The sequence below is a fragment of the Ictalurus furcatus genome, chromosome 12 (genome assembly GCF_023375685.1).
Source record: "Ictalurus furcatus strain D&B chromosome 12, Billie_1.0, whole genome shotgun sequence".
In the NCBI taxonomy this organism is placed as follows: Eukaryota; Metazoa; Chordata; class Actinopteri; order Siluriformes; family Ictaluridae; genus Ictalurus; species Ictalurus furcatus.
This window is the reverse complement of record NC_071266.1, coordinates 11,619,033-11,631,064: the sequence shown is the minus strand read 5'-3', so window position 1 is coordinate 11,631,064 and position 12,032 is coordinate 11,619,033. Positions and strand designations below refer to the sequence as shown.

General features: G+C 41.8%; 1 protein-coding gene across 1 annotated transcript in view; it reads right to left on the bottom strand.

The window, feature by feature from the left end:
* LOC128615767 (alpha-1,6-mannosylglycoprotein 6-beta-N-acetylglucosaminyltransferase B-like) overlaps positions 1–12,032 on the bottom strand; it is a 108,806-nt gene that overhangs the window by 63,694 nt on the left and 33,080 nt on the right. The window contains exon 3 of the mRNA XM_053638089.1: positions 1,570–1,714. Within this exon, the coding sequence (XP_053494064.1) occupies positions 1,570–1,714 (145 nt within the window). The remainder of the gene's footprint in view (positions 1–1,569; positions 1,715–12,032) is intronic.

Sequence of the window (12,032 nt, the reverse complement as noted above, 5' to 3'; positions counted from 1 at the left end):
TTCTTCTCCTGATGAATTCTCTTTATCGCTGCAGGACTGAGTGATCGCACAACAAGAGATTGACCGTGTTGCCGCTAGCACAGTGTGAAACTCACTGACACAAATGTGAAATGAGAAAACAGCCAACAGTGGAAATTAGCAAATCAAGCGCCTTGTCATATTCGCCAGCCGTAGAAAAAAAAAAGATTGATTATATCACCGGGGTGGAAATATTCTCTGAAGCGAAAATACTTGCTCATGTGCCAGACTATCAGGATTCATAACAATAATTATAGTATAGCTAAGAAGCAGAATGGTGAGTCCAGTCCAAACATCTGAACTCATTAGAATTCAATATTTTTACTCACATCAGATTACTGTCCACTAGAAAAGTAAAATTCGTAAACAGACTTGGCGTAACAACCCACTAAAGACCCTTTGAAACACTAAATACTAAAGAAAATTTTAAGTAGAAAAGGTTAAAACATTATATATAAAACAGAATAAAATAAATAAAACAGAATATTTAACTCTGGGGTATTTGTGCATTAGTGGGTAATTAGCTGTGAGGGTATATATGGTTGTGGATTTATTTAGTGGTTGAGCAGTGTGGAGTTTTGTGGTTATAGGAGTATTTCGTTATGAGGTTTGTGCAGTTGAGGGGTATTTAGTAATGAGGTTTTTTGCAGTTGAGGGGGTATTTAGTTATAGTTTAATTACAGTTGAGGGGATATTTAGTTGTGTTTTTTGTGGTTGAGGGGTATTTAGGTATGTGCAGTTTAGCGGCTGTGGGGGTATTTGTAGTTGTGTTTCTGGGGTATTCCGTTTTAGGTGTATTGGTGGCTCAGGGTGCATGTAGTTATTGGGTATTTGTAGTTGAGGGGGTGCTAATGTTTGAGTGAGTGTGGAGGATATTTGTTTTTGAGGGGTATTTCGTTTTAGGGTATTTGTAGTTGACGGTATTTTTTTATATTTTTTTTTTTGGTTGAGGAGGTTCTGTAAGACTTCATTGGATAATTAAGGGTTCTTAGCTCCCAAAAACAGTTCTACTTAGAAATCCTTTTGATTGGAAAACACTTTAGAACCTTTAAGGGTTCCACCAAAGGGACCCGTAATAACCTATCATAACCCGTAGAAAACCTGTAATAGCCTGTAATAATCCCTAATAACCCGTAAAAACCTATAATCACCTGTAATAATCCGTAATAACCTATATTAGCCTGTAATAATCCCTAATAACCCATAATAACCTGTAATAACCTATAATAACTCATAATAGCCTGTAATAATCCCTAATAATCCGTAATAACTTTTAATAAACTGTAATAACCTGTAATAACTTGTAACAGCCTGTAATAATCCCTAATAACCTGTAATAAAATGCAATAACATGTAGTAACCTATAATAACCCATAATATCCTGGAACAACCTATAATAAACTGTAAAGCCTGTTATAACCCCTAATAACCTGAAATAAACTGTAGTAACCCGTAATAACATGTCGTAACCAGTAGTAACCTGTAATAACCTGTAATAACCCTATTCAGAATGAAGATGAATGTTTTATTTTTATTTTCTTTGTGTTTTACCTGCTAATGGCTGAGCTGAGCTCCTCCAGACGCCGTGAGTCATTAGCGTTCTCCAGTCTTGACAGAGTGTCCATCCTTTTCATGATGATCTCCAACATGTCGCTGATTTTCCTCAGGACACCTCGTGATTCCACCCCTCCAAACACTACACACACACACACACACACACACACACACACACACACAAAGAGCTGTAAACACATTTTTATGTGAAATTAATAATTGTTAAATTAAAAGTGTATTTAGTTTTACATCTATTTATTATTAGACTATGTTAAAGTTATATAAATATAAGTTTTAAACTGCATACCATTTTGGTGTTAACAAAATCACACAATGTTGTGTTGTGTTCTTTTTTTATCTCACTTTAATAACTGCTCATTACTAATATAACCACATGTATATATCCATTAACACTGCGCTGAAGTTGAGCATGTTTACCTATTTTTCCCCCACTTATCCATTATTTGTTTAACACACAAGCTCAAAAAGGTCAGTTTGCTTGCTTTGTGTGCATTTAGCTAACCGCTAATGTGTGTGTTTCACTCACATAATGCACTGTTCTGTAGCTTTGGCCTAATTACCTCCCTCTGTGCTCATTAAAGCTGCTGAAAGCAAGCTGAAATAAAACTGATTTATATGTTGCTGTTTAATTAAGATATGAAATTACATAACGGTCAAGTCTGGGTTTACTCACATGCACGCTGACTGACCTATAAACAGTCTGAGGATTTCGAGTATTTATTGCGAAATATTGGGCAAAAATCTGCTGCTTTAACATAAGAGCATGAACTTGTTTTAAAGCATTCCATAACATTAAATGCAACTATAAATTGATTTTAGTATAGTGTGTTGTACTTCAATAAATGAAAAATGTAAATGTTGACAAATTGCTGTTGTGAAAGAGAAATAAAACACTTCTGGATTTGTTGTTATAGGAAAATAATTAACATGTGTTGGAACAGCAATTCCATTTCATCAGCGAGTATTTTATTTGGTTTGTTTTGGTGTGTTTTAGTGTGTATCAGTATGGATTAGTGTGTAATACTGTGTGTTGGTGTGTATCGTTGTGTGTGTTGGTGTGTATAGGTATGTGTTGTTGTGTGTTGGTGTGTATGGATGTGTGTTGATGTGTGTTGGTGTCTATAGATGTTTGTTGTTGTGTATTGGTGTGTATAGGTGTGTGTCAGTGTGTATAGGTATGTGTTGGTGTGTAATACTGTGTGCTGGTGTGTATGGATGTGTGTTGATTTGTGTCAGTGTGTATAGGTGTGTGTTGGTGTGGAATACTGTGTGTTAGTGTGAATGGATGTGTGCTGATGTGTGTTGGTGTGTATAGGTGTGTGTTGCGGTGTAATATTGTGTGTTAGTGTGTATGGATGTGTGTTGATGTGTGTTGGTGTGTATAGGTGTGTGTTGCGGTGGTACATTGTGTGTTAGTGTGTATGGATGTGTGTCGATGTGTGTTGGTGTGTATAGGTGTGTGTTGCGGTGGAACATTGTGTTGCGGTGGAATACTGTGTGTTAGTGTGTATGGATGTGTGTTGATGTGTGTTGGTGTGTATAGGTGTGTGTTGGGGTGGAATACTGTGTGTTAGTGTGTATGGATGTGTGTTGGTGTGTATAGGTGTGTGTTGGTGTGGAATACTGTGTGTTAATGTGTATGGATGTGTGTTGATGTGTATAGGTGTGTGCTGCGGTAGAATACTGTGTGTTAGTGTGTATGGATGTGTGTTGATGTGTGTTGGTGTGTATAGGTGTGTGCTGCGGTAGAATACTGTGTGTTAGTGTGTATGGATGTGTGTTGGTGTGTGTTGGTGTGTATAGCTGTGTGTTAGGGTGGAATACTGTGTGTTAGTGTGTATGGATGTGTGTTGGTGTGTATAGGTGTGTGTTGGGGTGGAATACTGTGTGTTAGTGTGTATGGATGTGTGTTGGTGTGTATAGGTGTGTGTTGGGGTGGAATACTGTGTGTTAGTGTGTATGGATGTGTGTTGATGTGTGTTGGTGTGTATAGGTGTGTGTTGGGGTGGAATACTGTGTGTTAGTGTGTATGGATGTGTGTTGGTGTGTATAGGTGTGTGTTGGTGTGGAATACTGTGTGTTAATGTGTATGGATGTGTGTTGTTGTGTATAGGTGTGTGTTGGGGTGGAATACTGTGTGTTAGTGTGTATGGATGTGTGTTAATGTGTATGGATGTGTGTTGTTGTGTATAGGTGTGTGTTGGGGTGGAATACTGTGTGTTAATGTGTATGGATGTGTGTTGTTGTGTATAGGTGTGTGTTGGTGTGTATAGGTGTGTGTTGGGGTGGATTAGCAGCTGGTGGATTTTCAGCTTTAACCTTTCTGGTGTAATAGAGTGCAGTGCGAATTGGCTCATAGAGATGGAGGAGAACAAATGATGTTGACGTTCTCGTCCCTCGGCAAGACGGACCCAATTACATGAATCCACGGAGCGGCCAAGGTGATGTTATTGCATTCACCTGCTAAATTAAAGAGGAGGGATGGAGAGAGGGAGAGAGAAAGAGAGAGAGAGAGAGAGAGAGAGAAAGAACAAAGCAAGGAGAAAGAGTAGGATGAAGAAGAGATGGATGAAAAAAGGCAGGGGAAGAGAGAAGGAGAACTGCTATATAGAGATGAGAAGAGAGAGAGAATGAGAGAGGTCTAGATAGAAAAAAGAAAAGATCAGCCAGGAGAGAGAAAGGAATACAGACAGACTGAAAGACTGAAGAGAGAGAGAATGAAAGGGGAAAGAGAAGAGAAGAGGGGAGACAGGGAAGAGATATAACAAGAAATGAAAAGAGAACAAGAGAAAAAGTGTCGTGGAAAGAAAGACAGGAAGACAAAGAAAGAAAGAAACTGCGAGAGATATATAATTGAGGAAAGAAAAGAGTGCAAGTGAAAGAGAGAGAGAGAGGTGTATATTCCATAATTCCACTTTCTTCTCTTTCTCTCTCATGGGAAGTTCTGAAGGGCAACACTCCATCTCTACACCTCTCTCTCTCACTCTCTCTCTCTCTTCTCTCTCTGCGTATGCGAGACTGTCTTCTTTGCGTTTCTTTAGTTAAAATATTAAGTTATGAGTGCGTTACCAGTGGCTGGTAAAACTTGAGACTGGATGAGAGTAAGCAGGATGCCATGGCCTCTGAGGCTGGCAGGGAGATGCTGTCTCTCCGTCATGGCATCAGGTGTGTGCCAGAGAATGGAGCACAGGTGGAGGAGGTGCTGCTAGCGGTGGGAGAGCAGGTCGGGTGCGAGAACATCTACTCTGCCTCCCGAATGGACAAAGCTGTGGTGGTGTTCCTAAAAGAGGAAAGACTCCCCAGTGCATTAAATGAAAGTGGAATATGGCTAAAAGGTGTGATGATACACGTTGCCCATCTATCTGACCCTGCGACACGTGTCGTCACCTCCAACGTGCCCCCGTTCATTAAAAACGAGCTGATCATGAAGGAGCTGGCCCACTTCGGGAAGTTCGCCAGCCCCATGACGACCATTCTGCTCGGCTATAAGAAACACTGCCGTGAAACACGTCCTTTCATTCCGCAGAAAAGTTTACATCTTTCTAATAATCGTGAGGAAACACTGGATCTAAACTGCAATAGCAGTTACACCATCTTTGCCACCACTGAATGTCCGAAATATTTTGGGTGTGAGGACATCGGGCATAAAAGACTTAGCTGCCCATGTAGAGCTGTACAGCCAGGGAGCTCCGGGGGCAACTCGGCCAGGTTTGAGCAACAGCAGCACAGGAACCTCCAGCAGGAGAACACCAGAGAATTAGAGCTTGGAGCAAATGACTTGCAGAGCAGAGACACACTGTAGCCAGAGTTGAAAGAGGTCAGTGACGAACACAACAGCAATAATCAAACAAACACAGCACCCAACACAGCACCCAACACCTGCACCAATACTAGCACTGACATGAACACCGCTCACGATGAAGACAGCATTAGCACCAAACCCGATAGCAATAGCGTTAGCGTTAGCAGTGCCCCAGTCCCTAATGTCTGCACTGAGGATGTTCCTGACCCCATACAACCGCAGCAGAAGAACCCACAGGCACTGAGTCACACGGATAAAGCACAGGACACTACAGCAAAGATGATAACCGAAATCAAGGAGATGATAAACACTGCGAAACCATCAGTAAAACCAAAGAACTGCAGTGAATCAGGGAATGTTGTTACGACGCAGGAGAGTGAAGGAGCAGAGTGCAGCACAGGTTCTACAAGAGGAAATCTCACATATACAGAGGATTGAGCTAGATGAACCGGCATTATTTGACAGTTCAAAAACCCCACACCAACAGCCTGATGATCTGTACCCCACAGCACAAATTAACCGCTTTCCAGAACAGACAAAAGGAAAAAGGAACATCTCACTTGTTAAATCAGCCCAAAACGGCACAAGAAATGAGAATTTACTCTCGTCACGCAGGAGAAACAGACTCAGAAAATGGATATCAGCGGCATGGAAGACTCTTTAAACCCGACTATGGGCTTTTCTTATGGATTTATTTAAAGTGAAATTAGTATAAGACCAAAGGGGCTTTTGGATTTATTTTTGGGTGGGAGGGTGTGGGGTGGGGAAGAGGGGACAGGGGGCCTGAGGGTGTGTTTAAAACATGCAAATATGTAAATATGCTAAATTGATACATTAAAGGAACTGTAAAAAGTAAAAAAAATTTTTTTTAAAAAACAGTCTCTCTCTCTCTCTCTCTCAGTAGCTCAGTAGTCTTTAAGCAGTGGAATGAACTGCAGCAGAAAATTACACATGAATCAGATCACAGTCTTTATTAAATATGTGTGTGTGTGTGTGTGTGTGTGTGTGTGTGTGTGTGTGAGAGAGAGAGAGAGAGAGAGAGAGAGAGAGAGAAATGTCTTTAAACTGCATTCCTCTCATCACACAGTGGATTATATCTGTGCCGACCTTCATTCCCTTCGTGCTGAGGTCACTAAAGTGAAACTAGCTGCAAAAAAAATAAAAGCTAATGAACGCCATTAACACAGAGAGCACTTTGTAACCACTTTGACCACAGTTTGTAACTGCGGTTACAAACTGTTAATAAACAATTTACGTTTACTGTATGTCTCTTAATCAGAAATAAAAAGCACTAACACTGCCCTGATTCTTTAAAACCAACACATAAATAAATAAATAAATAAATAAATAAAATTTCAGACTTTACGCTAATCTTTTGTAAAAATTGAATGAAAATGCAGTGTGACTTTGTGTGTTTCCATATTCGTATACAGGGGGATGGAAATTTTGCTGCATATGTGTGTGTGTGTGTGTGTGTGTGTGTGTGTGTGACAGCAGAGTAACTGAGCAAATCATGAGTGCTGTCACCGGCAACGGCTCCAGGATGAACTCAATTACAGCTGAGGCAGAGGATTAGAGACCTGCACCGATCATGACCCAGACAGAGGGAGAGAGAGAGAGAGAGAGAGAGAGGGAGATGGGTGGAGACAGAGACAGACAGTAAGAGATGGATGGAGAGAGACAGACAGAAAGAGAGGGAAATGCACAGAAAAAGATAAAGACAGACAGGGAGATGGACAAGGAGAGAGAAAAAATGGAGAGACAGACAGAAAGAGAGAAAATGAGTTGGATGGAGAGAGAGACAGACAGAAAGAGATAGGGAGATGCACAGAAAGAGAGAAAGACAGATAGGGGGAGAGAGACAGAGAGAGAAAAAGAGAGAAAGACAGACAGGGGAGAGACAGACAGAGGTAGAAAGATGGAGAGACAGACAGAAAGAAAGAAAGAGTGATGGATGGAGAGAGAGAGACAGATAGAGATGGAGATGCACAGAAAGAGAGAAAGACAGACAGGGGGAGAGACAGATAGACAGAGAGATGGAGATGCACAGAAAGATAGAAAGACAGACAGGGGGAGAGACAGACAGAGATAGAAAGAGAGCTGGATAGAGAGAGAGATAGACAGAATGCGAGAAAGAAAGATGGATGGAGAGAGAAAGTTGGATGAAGAGAGTGATGGATGGATGGTCATGAAGGTGAGCAAATCTGAATCGTTCAATGAGTGATTCTTTTAGTTCAGTTGCTGCTGACGGACTTCACAATTACAAAAGGTTACAGATGGTTTTATGGGACTTTTATGTAAGTTTATATTTAAAAAAGGTGAACTTTGTGATTCATATGTGCAGCTGTGTGTGTGTGTGTGTGTGTGTGTGTGTGTGTTTGTGTGTGTGTGTGTATTTGGCGAACCCCGAATCAGTGAATCATTTCAGTCAGAGATTCTCTTCATTCTCATACAGCGAATCAGTGTTTAAAAATCTGTTTGTGTTTCTTAAACATCCGTGAATTGTGTAAGCTGTATTTCCTGTATCCAGCCTGCAGCTTTAACCTCTGCCCTAAGATTTACACACACAGCACGGATTCCTGCGTGACTCAGAAATTTGTGTTCAGAGCAGGTTTTGACCTTTCACTTAGCTAAAACACGGCTGCCATCTGGAAGCGGAGTTCAGGCGCGAGAAGCGTCTCATGCCTGATTAATTCACCCTCACATCCGGTGCATAAACACGATCAATCCTGAGCCAGGCCGCAGCTCAGACGCAGCAGGGGGCAGGAGAACCCTGCCGTGCCTGCAGACGGAAGCTAAGTCCCTGAGACGGGCTCGAAGAACCGACGTGAAGCAACATGAAGGACACGGGGAACATCAATCAGAACTGGGAACATGGAGGGCTCGTAACGCAACAGCGAGTGAGAAAACCAGAGTGAGGAGGTGGAAAAGGAGCATCGAGGAACAGATGCTGTGTTTCCAGTGGCTGGTGATATCCATGCGTGTGTGTGTGTGTGTGTGTGTGTGTGTGTGTGTGTGTGGGTGTGTGTGTGTACAGTAGGGACAGACAGATAGGGAAGCTGCTAGCAGAACGGCAGATGATTATCAGAAAAAAAAAGGAGAGAAAGCTAGCACTTCGTCATTGTGTCACTGGTTGATGCGCGCGCACACACACACACACACACACACACACGGAGTCATGTGATGTATAGTGATTGACATGACTAGATGCAGCAATAGATGCTTACACACACACACACACACACACACACACACACAATTATTATACACTGAATTATTTCCCATGGGTGCAACTGTAATATATTTTTTAATATTTTTATATGAATGTCTGTGAGACATTAATTAATAATAATCATTCAGCACTGGAACATTTATTTGTTTATAACTTACATGAGAGTTACACACACAGGGGGTGGAGTTTGAGTTACTGTTTCTGGCGTTGCAGTTAAGCGTGATAACGGCTTGAGAGAGGAGAAGGATTAAGTTCCGTGCAACCGTCTGAAAGTTTGATGTAATTACAATGTGTCATGCTGAGATTTATGTTTTGGTCATAAATGAACTCAAACACACTACGAAAAAGGATATCAAATACAGAAATATAGTGTGACACTGTGAGCTGTAGCAGATGAGTGCTTGGTCAGCTTATCCTTCTAACCATCAGCACGTTTTCTTTACACAAGAGCGCATCGAATTATCAGCATTACGCAGTGTTCATTCAAAAGAAACTAAAAGCATGACACAATCGCGTTGTGCGCACGATTAACTTTCAGAGGATGACATAAAGGGGGAAACAAATAAAATGTAGTGCTGGCTCAAGTGCTAGAGATTTCTGAATACAGAGCTCAGAAAATCGAGTTAAGAGAAAGACTGATAGCGAGACAGCAGTGACCTGATTCTGAATACGAGCAACTTTACCGACTAAATAACACCATGTTGCTGAGTTTCCCCTTCATTCTGCTGTCAAATAAACGCAGGTAGGAAGGGAAGTTCAGGGACACGACTGTCTTCAGTCCTCATCAAAACAAGTTTACACAGCAACAAAGAACAACAGCAGAGAGAGAGAAAGAAAGAGAGAGAGTGAGAAAGAGATAGAGTGAGAGAGAGAGGAACAGTCTGAGAGAGAGAGAGAGAGAGAGAGAGAGGAACGGTCTGAAAGAGAGAGAGGAACAGTCTTAGAGAGAGGGAGAGAGAGAGGAACAGTCTGAGAGAGAGAGAGAGAGAGAGAGAGAGAGAGAAAGAGAGGAACGGTCTGAAAGAGAGAGAGGAACAGTCTTAGAGAGAGAGAGAGGGAGGGAGAGAGAGGAACAGTCTGAGAGAGAGAAACAGTCTGAGAGAGAGAGGGGAAAAGAGAGGAACAATCTGAGAAAGAGAGAGGAACAGTCTGAAAGAGAAAGAGAGAGAGAGAAGGAACAGTCTGAGAGAGAAAGAGAGGAACAGGTTGAGAGAGAGAGGAACAGTCTGAGAGAGAGATAGAGAGAAAGATAGAGGAACTGTTTGAGAGAGTGAGAGAGAGTGAGGAACAGTCTGAGAGAGACAGCGAGAGAGAGAGAGGAACATGTTAAGAGAGGGGGGGGGCAGTCTGAGAGATAGCAAGAGAGAGAGGAACAGGCTTAAAGAGAGAGCAAAAGAGAGAGAGAGGAATGGTTTGTGAGAGAGAAAGAGAGAGAAAGAGAGGAACAGTCTGAAAGAGAGAGAGGAACAGTCTGAGAGAGAGAGAGAGAGAGAGAGAGAGAGAGGAACTGTTTGAGAGAGTGAGAGAGAGCGAGGAACAGTCTGAAATAGAGAGCGAGAGAGAGAGAGAGAGAATGTCTGAGAGAGAGAGAGGAACAGTCTGAGAGAGAGAGAGAGACTGTCTGAGAGAGAGAGAGAGAGAGAGAGAGAGAGGAACTGTTTGAGAGAGTGAGAGAGAACGAGGAACAGTCTGAGAGAGAGAGAGAGAGGGAGAGAGAGAGAGGAACAGTCTGAGAGAGAGAGGGGGGAAACAGTCTGAGAGGGAGATAGAGAGAGCGCGAGAGAACAAGAGAGAAACAGGGATAAAGAGAGAGACAGAGATACATAGAAATAGAAAGAAAGAGTTTTAGAGAAAGATTAAGGGAGAGACAGCGAGAGTGAAAAAAAATCTTGAGTATGTGAGAGTAAGAATGAGAGAGACAGATCGAGAGTGAGACGGCAAGCAAGAGAGGGGGGAGAGAGAGTGTGCAAGAGAGAAAGAGAGAGACAGAGATAAAGAAAGAGAGTGTTAGAGAGAAACAGATTGACAGAGGGACAGAGAGAGTGAAAAAATCTTGAATCTTGAGTGCGTGAGAGTAATAATGAGTGAGACAGATTGAGAGTGAGACAGCATGCAAGAGCGAGAGAGTACTATTATATTTTATATATACATATATATTTTTTTCTCTTTTTTGTGTATGTATATATGTGTGTGTATGTTTATTTATATGTATGTATACATACAGTATATACATATGTATGGGTATTTCTCTTTCTTTCCTCTCATTTATTTTTATTTTTCCTCTCTTTTATTTAATTTTTATTCTATGAGCCTTATTACTAGTGTTTCTGTTTGACTGTATTGTTGAATGCATGTACATTTGTTTCTACTTATTTATTTTCTAATTTGTCATGCCAATAAAGCAACCTTTGACTTTGAAAGAGAGAGAAAGAGAGAGACAGCAATGAAGAGCGAGTTAGAGAAAAAACAGATTGAGAGAGAGAGAGGGAATGCATGAGAGAGAGAGACAGAGAAACAGTCTGAGAAATAGATAGAGATTACACAAGAGACAAAGAGAGAGATGGATATATAGAAAGAGATAAAGAAAGAGAGTGTACGAGAGAAACAGATTAAGAGACAGACAGAGAGAGAATGCATGAGAGAGAAAGACTGATAGTGAGACAGCATGCAAGAGAGAGAGAGAGGGACCAAGAGAGAGGGACAGAAAAAGAGAGAGAGAGAGAGATTATTAGTGAGACAGCATGCAAGAGAGAGGGGCAGAGAGAGAGGGACAGAGAGAGAGATTAATAGTGAGACAGCATGCAAGAGAGAGGAACAGAAAGAGGGGGACAAAGAGAGAGTGACAGACATAGAGGGACAGAGAGAGAGGGACAAAGAGAGAAAGACAGAGGGGGATTAATAGTGAGACGGCATGCAAGAAAGAGGGACAGAAAGAGAGGGACAAAGAGAGAGGGACAGAGAGAGAGAGAGATTAATAGTGAGACAGCATGCAAGAGAGAGGGACAGAGAGAGAGGGACAAAGAGAGAGGGACAGAGAGAGATTAATAGTGAGACAGCATGCAAGAGAGAGGGACAGCGAGAGAGGGACAAAGAAAGAGGGACAGAGAGATAGAGAGATTAATAGTGAGACAGCATGCAAGAGAGAGGGACTGAGAGAGAGGGACAAAGAGAGAAGGACAAACAGAGAGGGACAGAGAGAGATTAATAGTGAGACAGCATGCAAGAGAGAGGGACAAAGAGAGATGGACAGAGTGAGAGGGATAGAGAGAGATTAATAGTGTGACAGCATGCAAGAGAGAGGGACAAAGAGAGAGGGACAAGAGAGAGGGACAGAGAGAGATTAATAGTGAGACAGCATGCAACAGAGAGGGACAGAGAGAGGGGGACAAAGAGAGAGGGACAGAG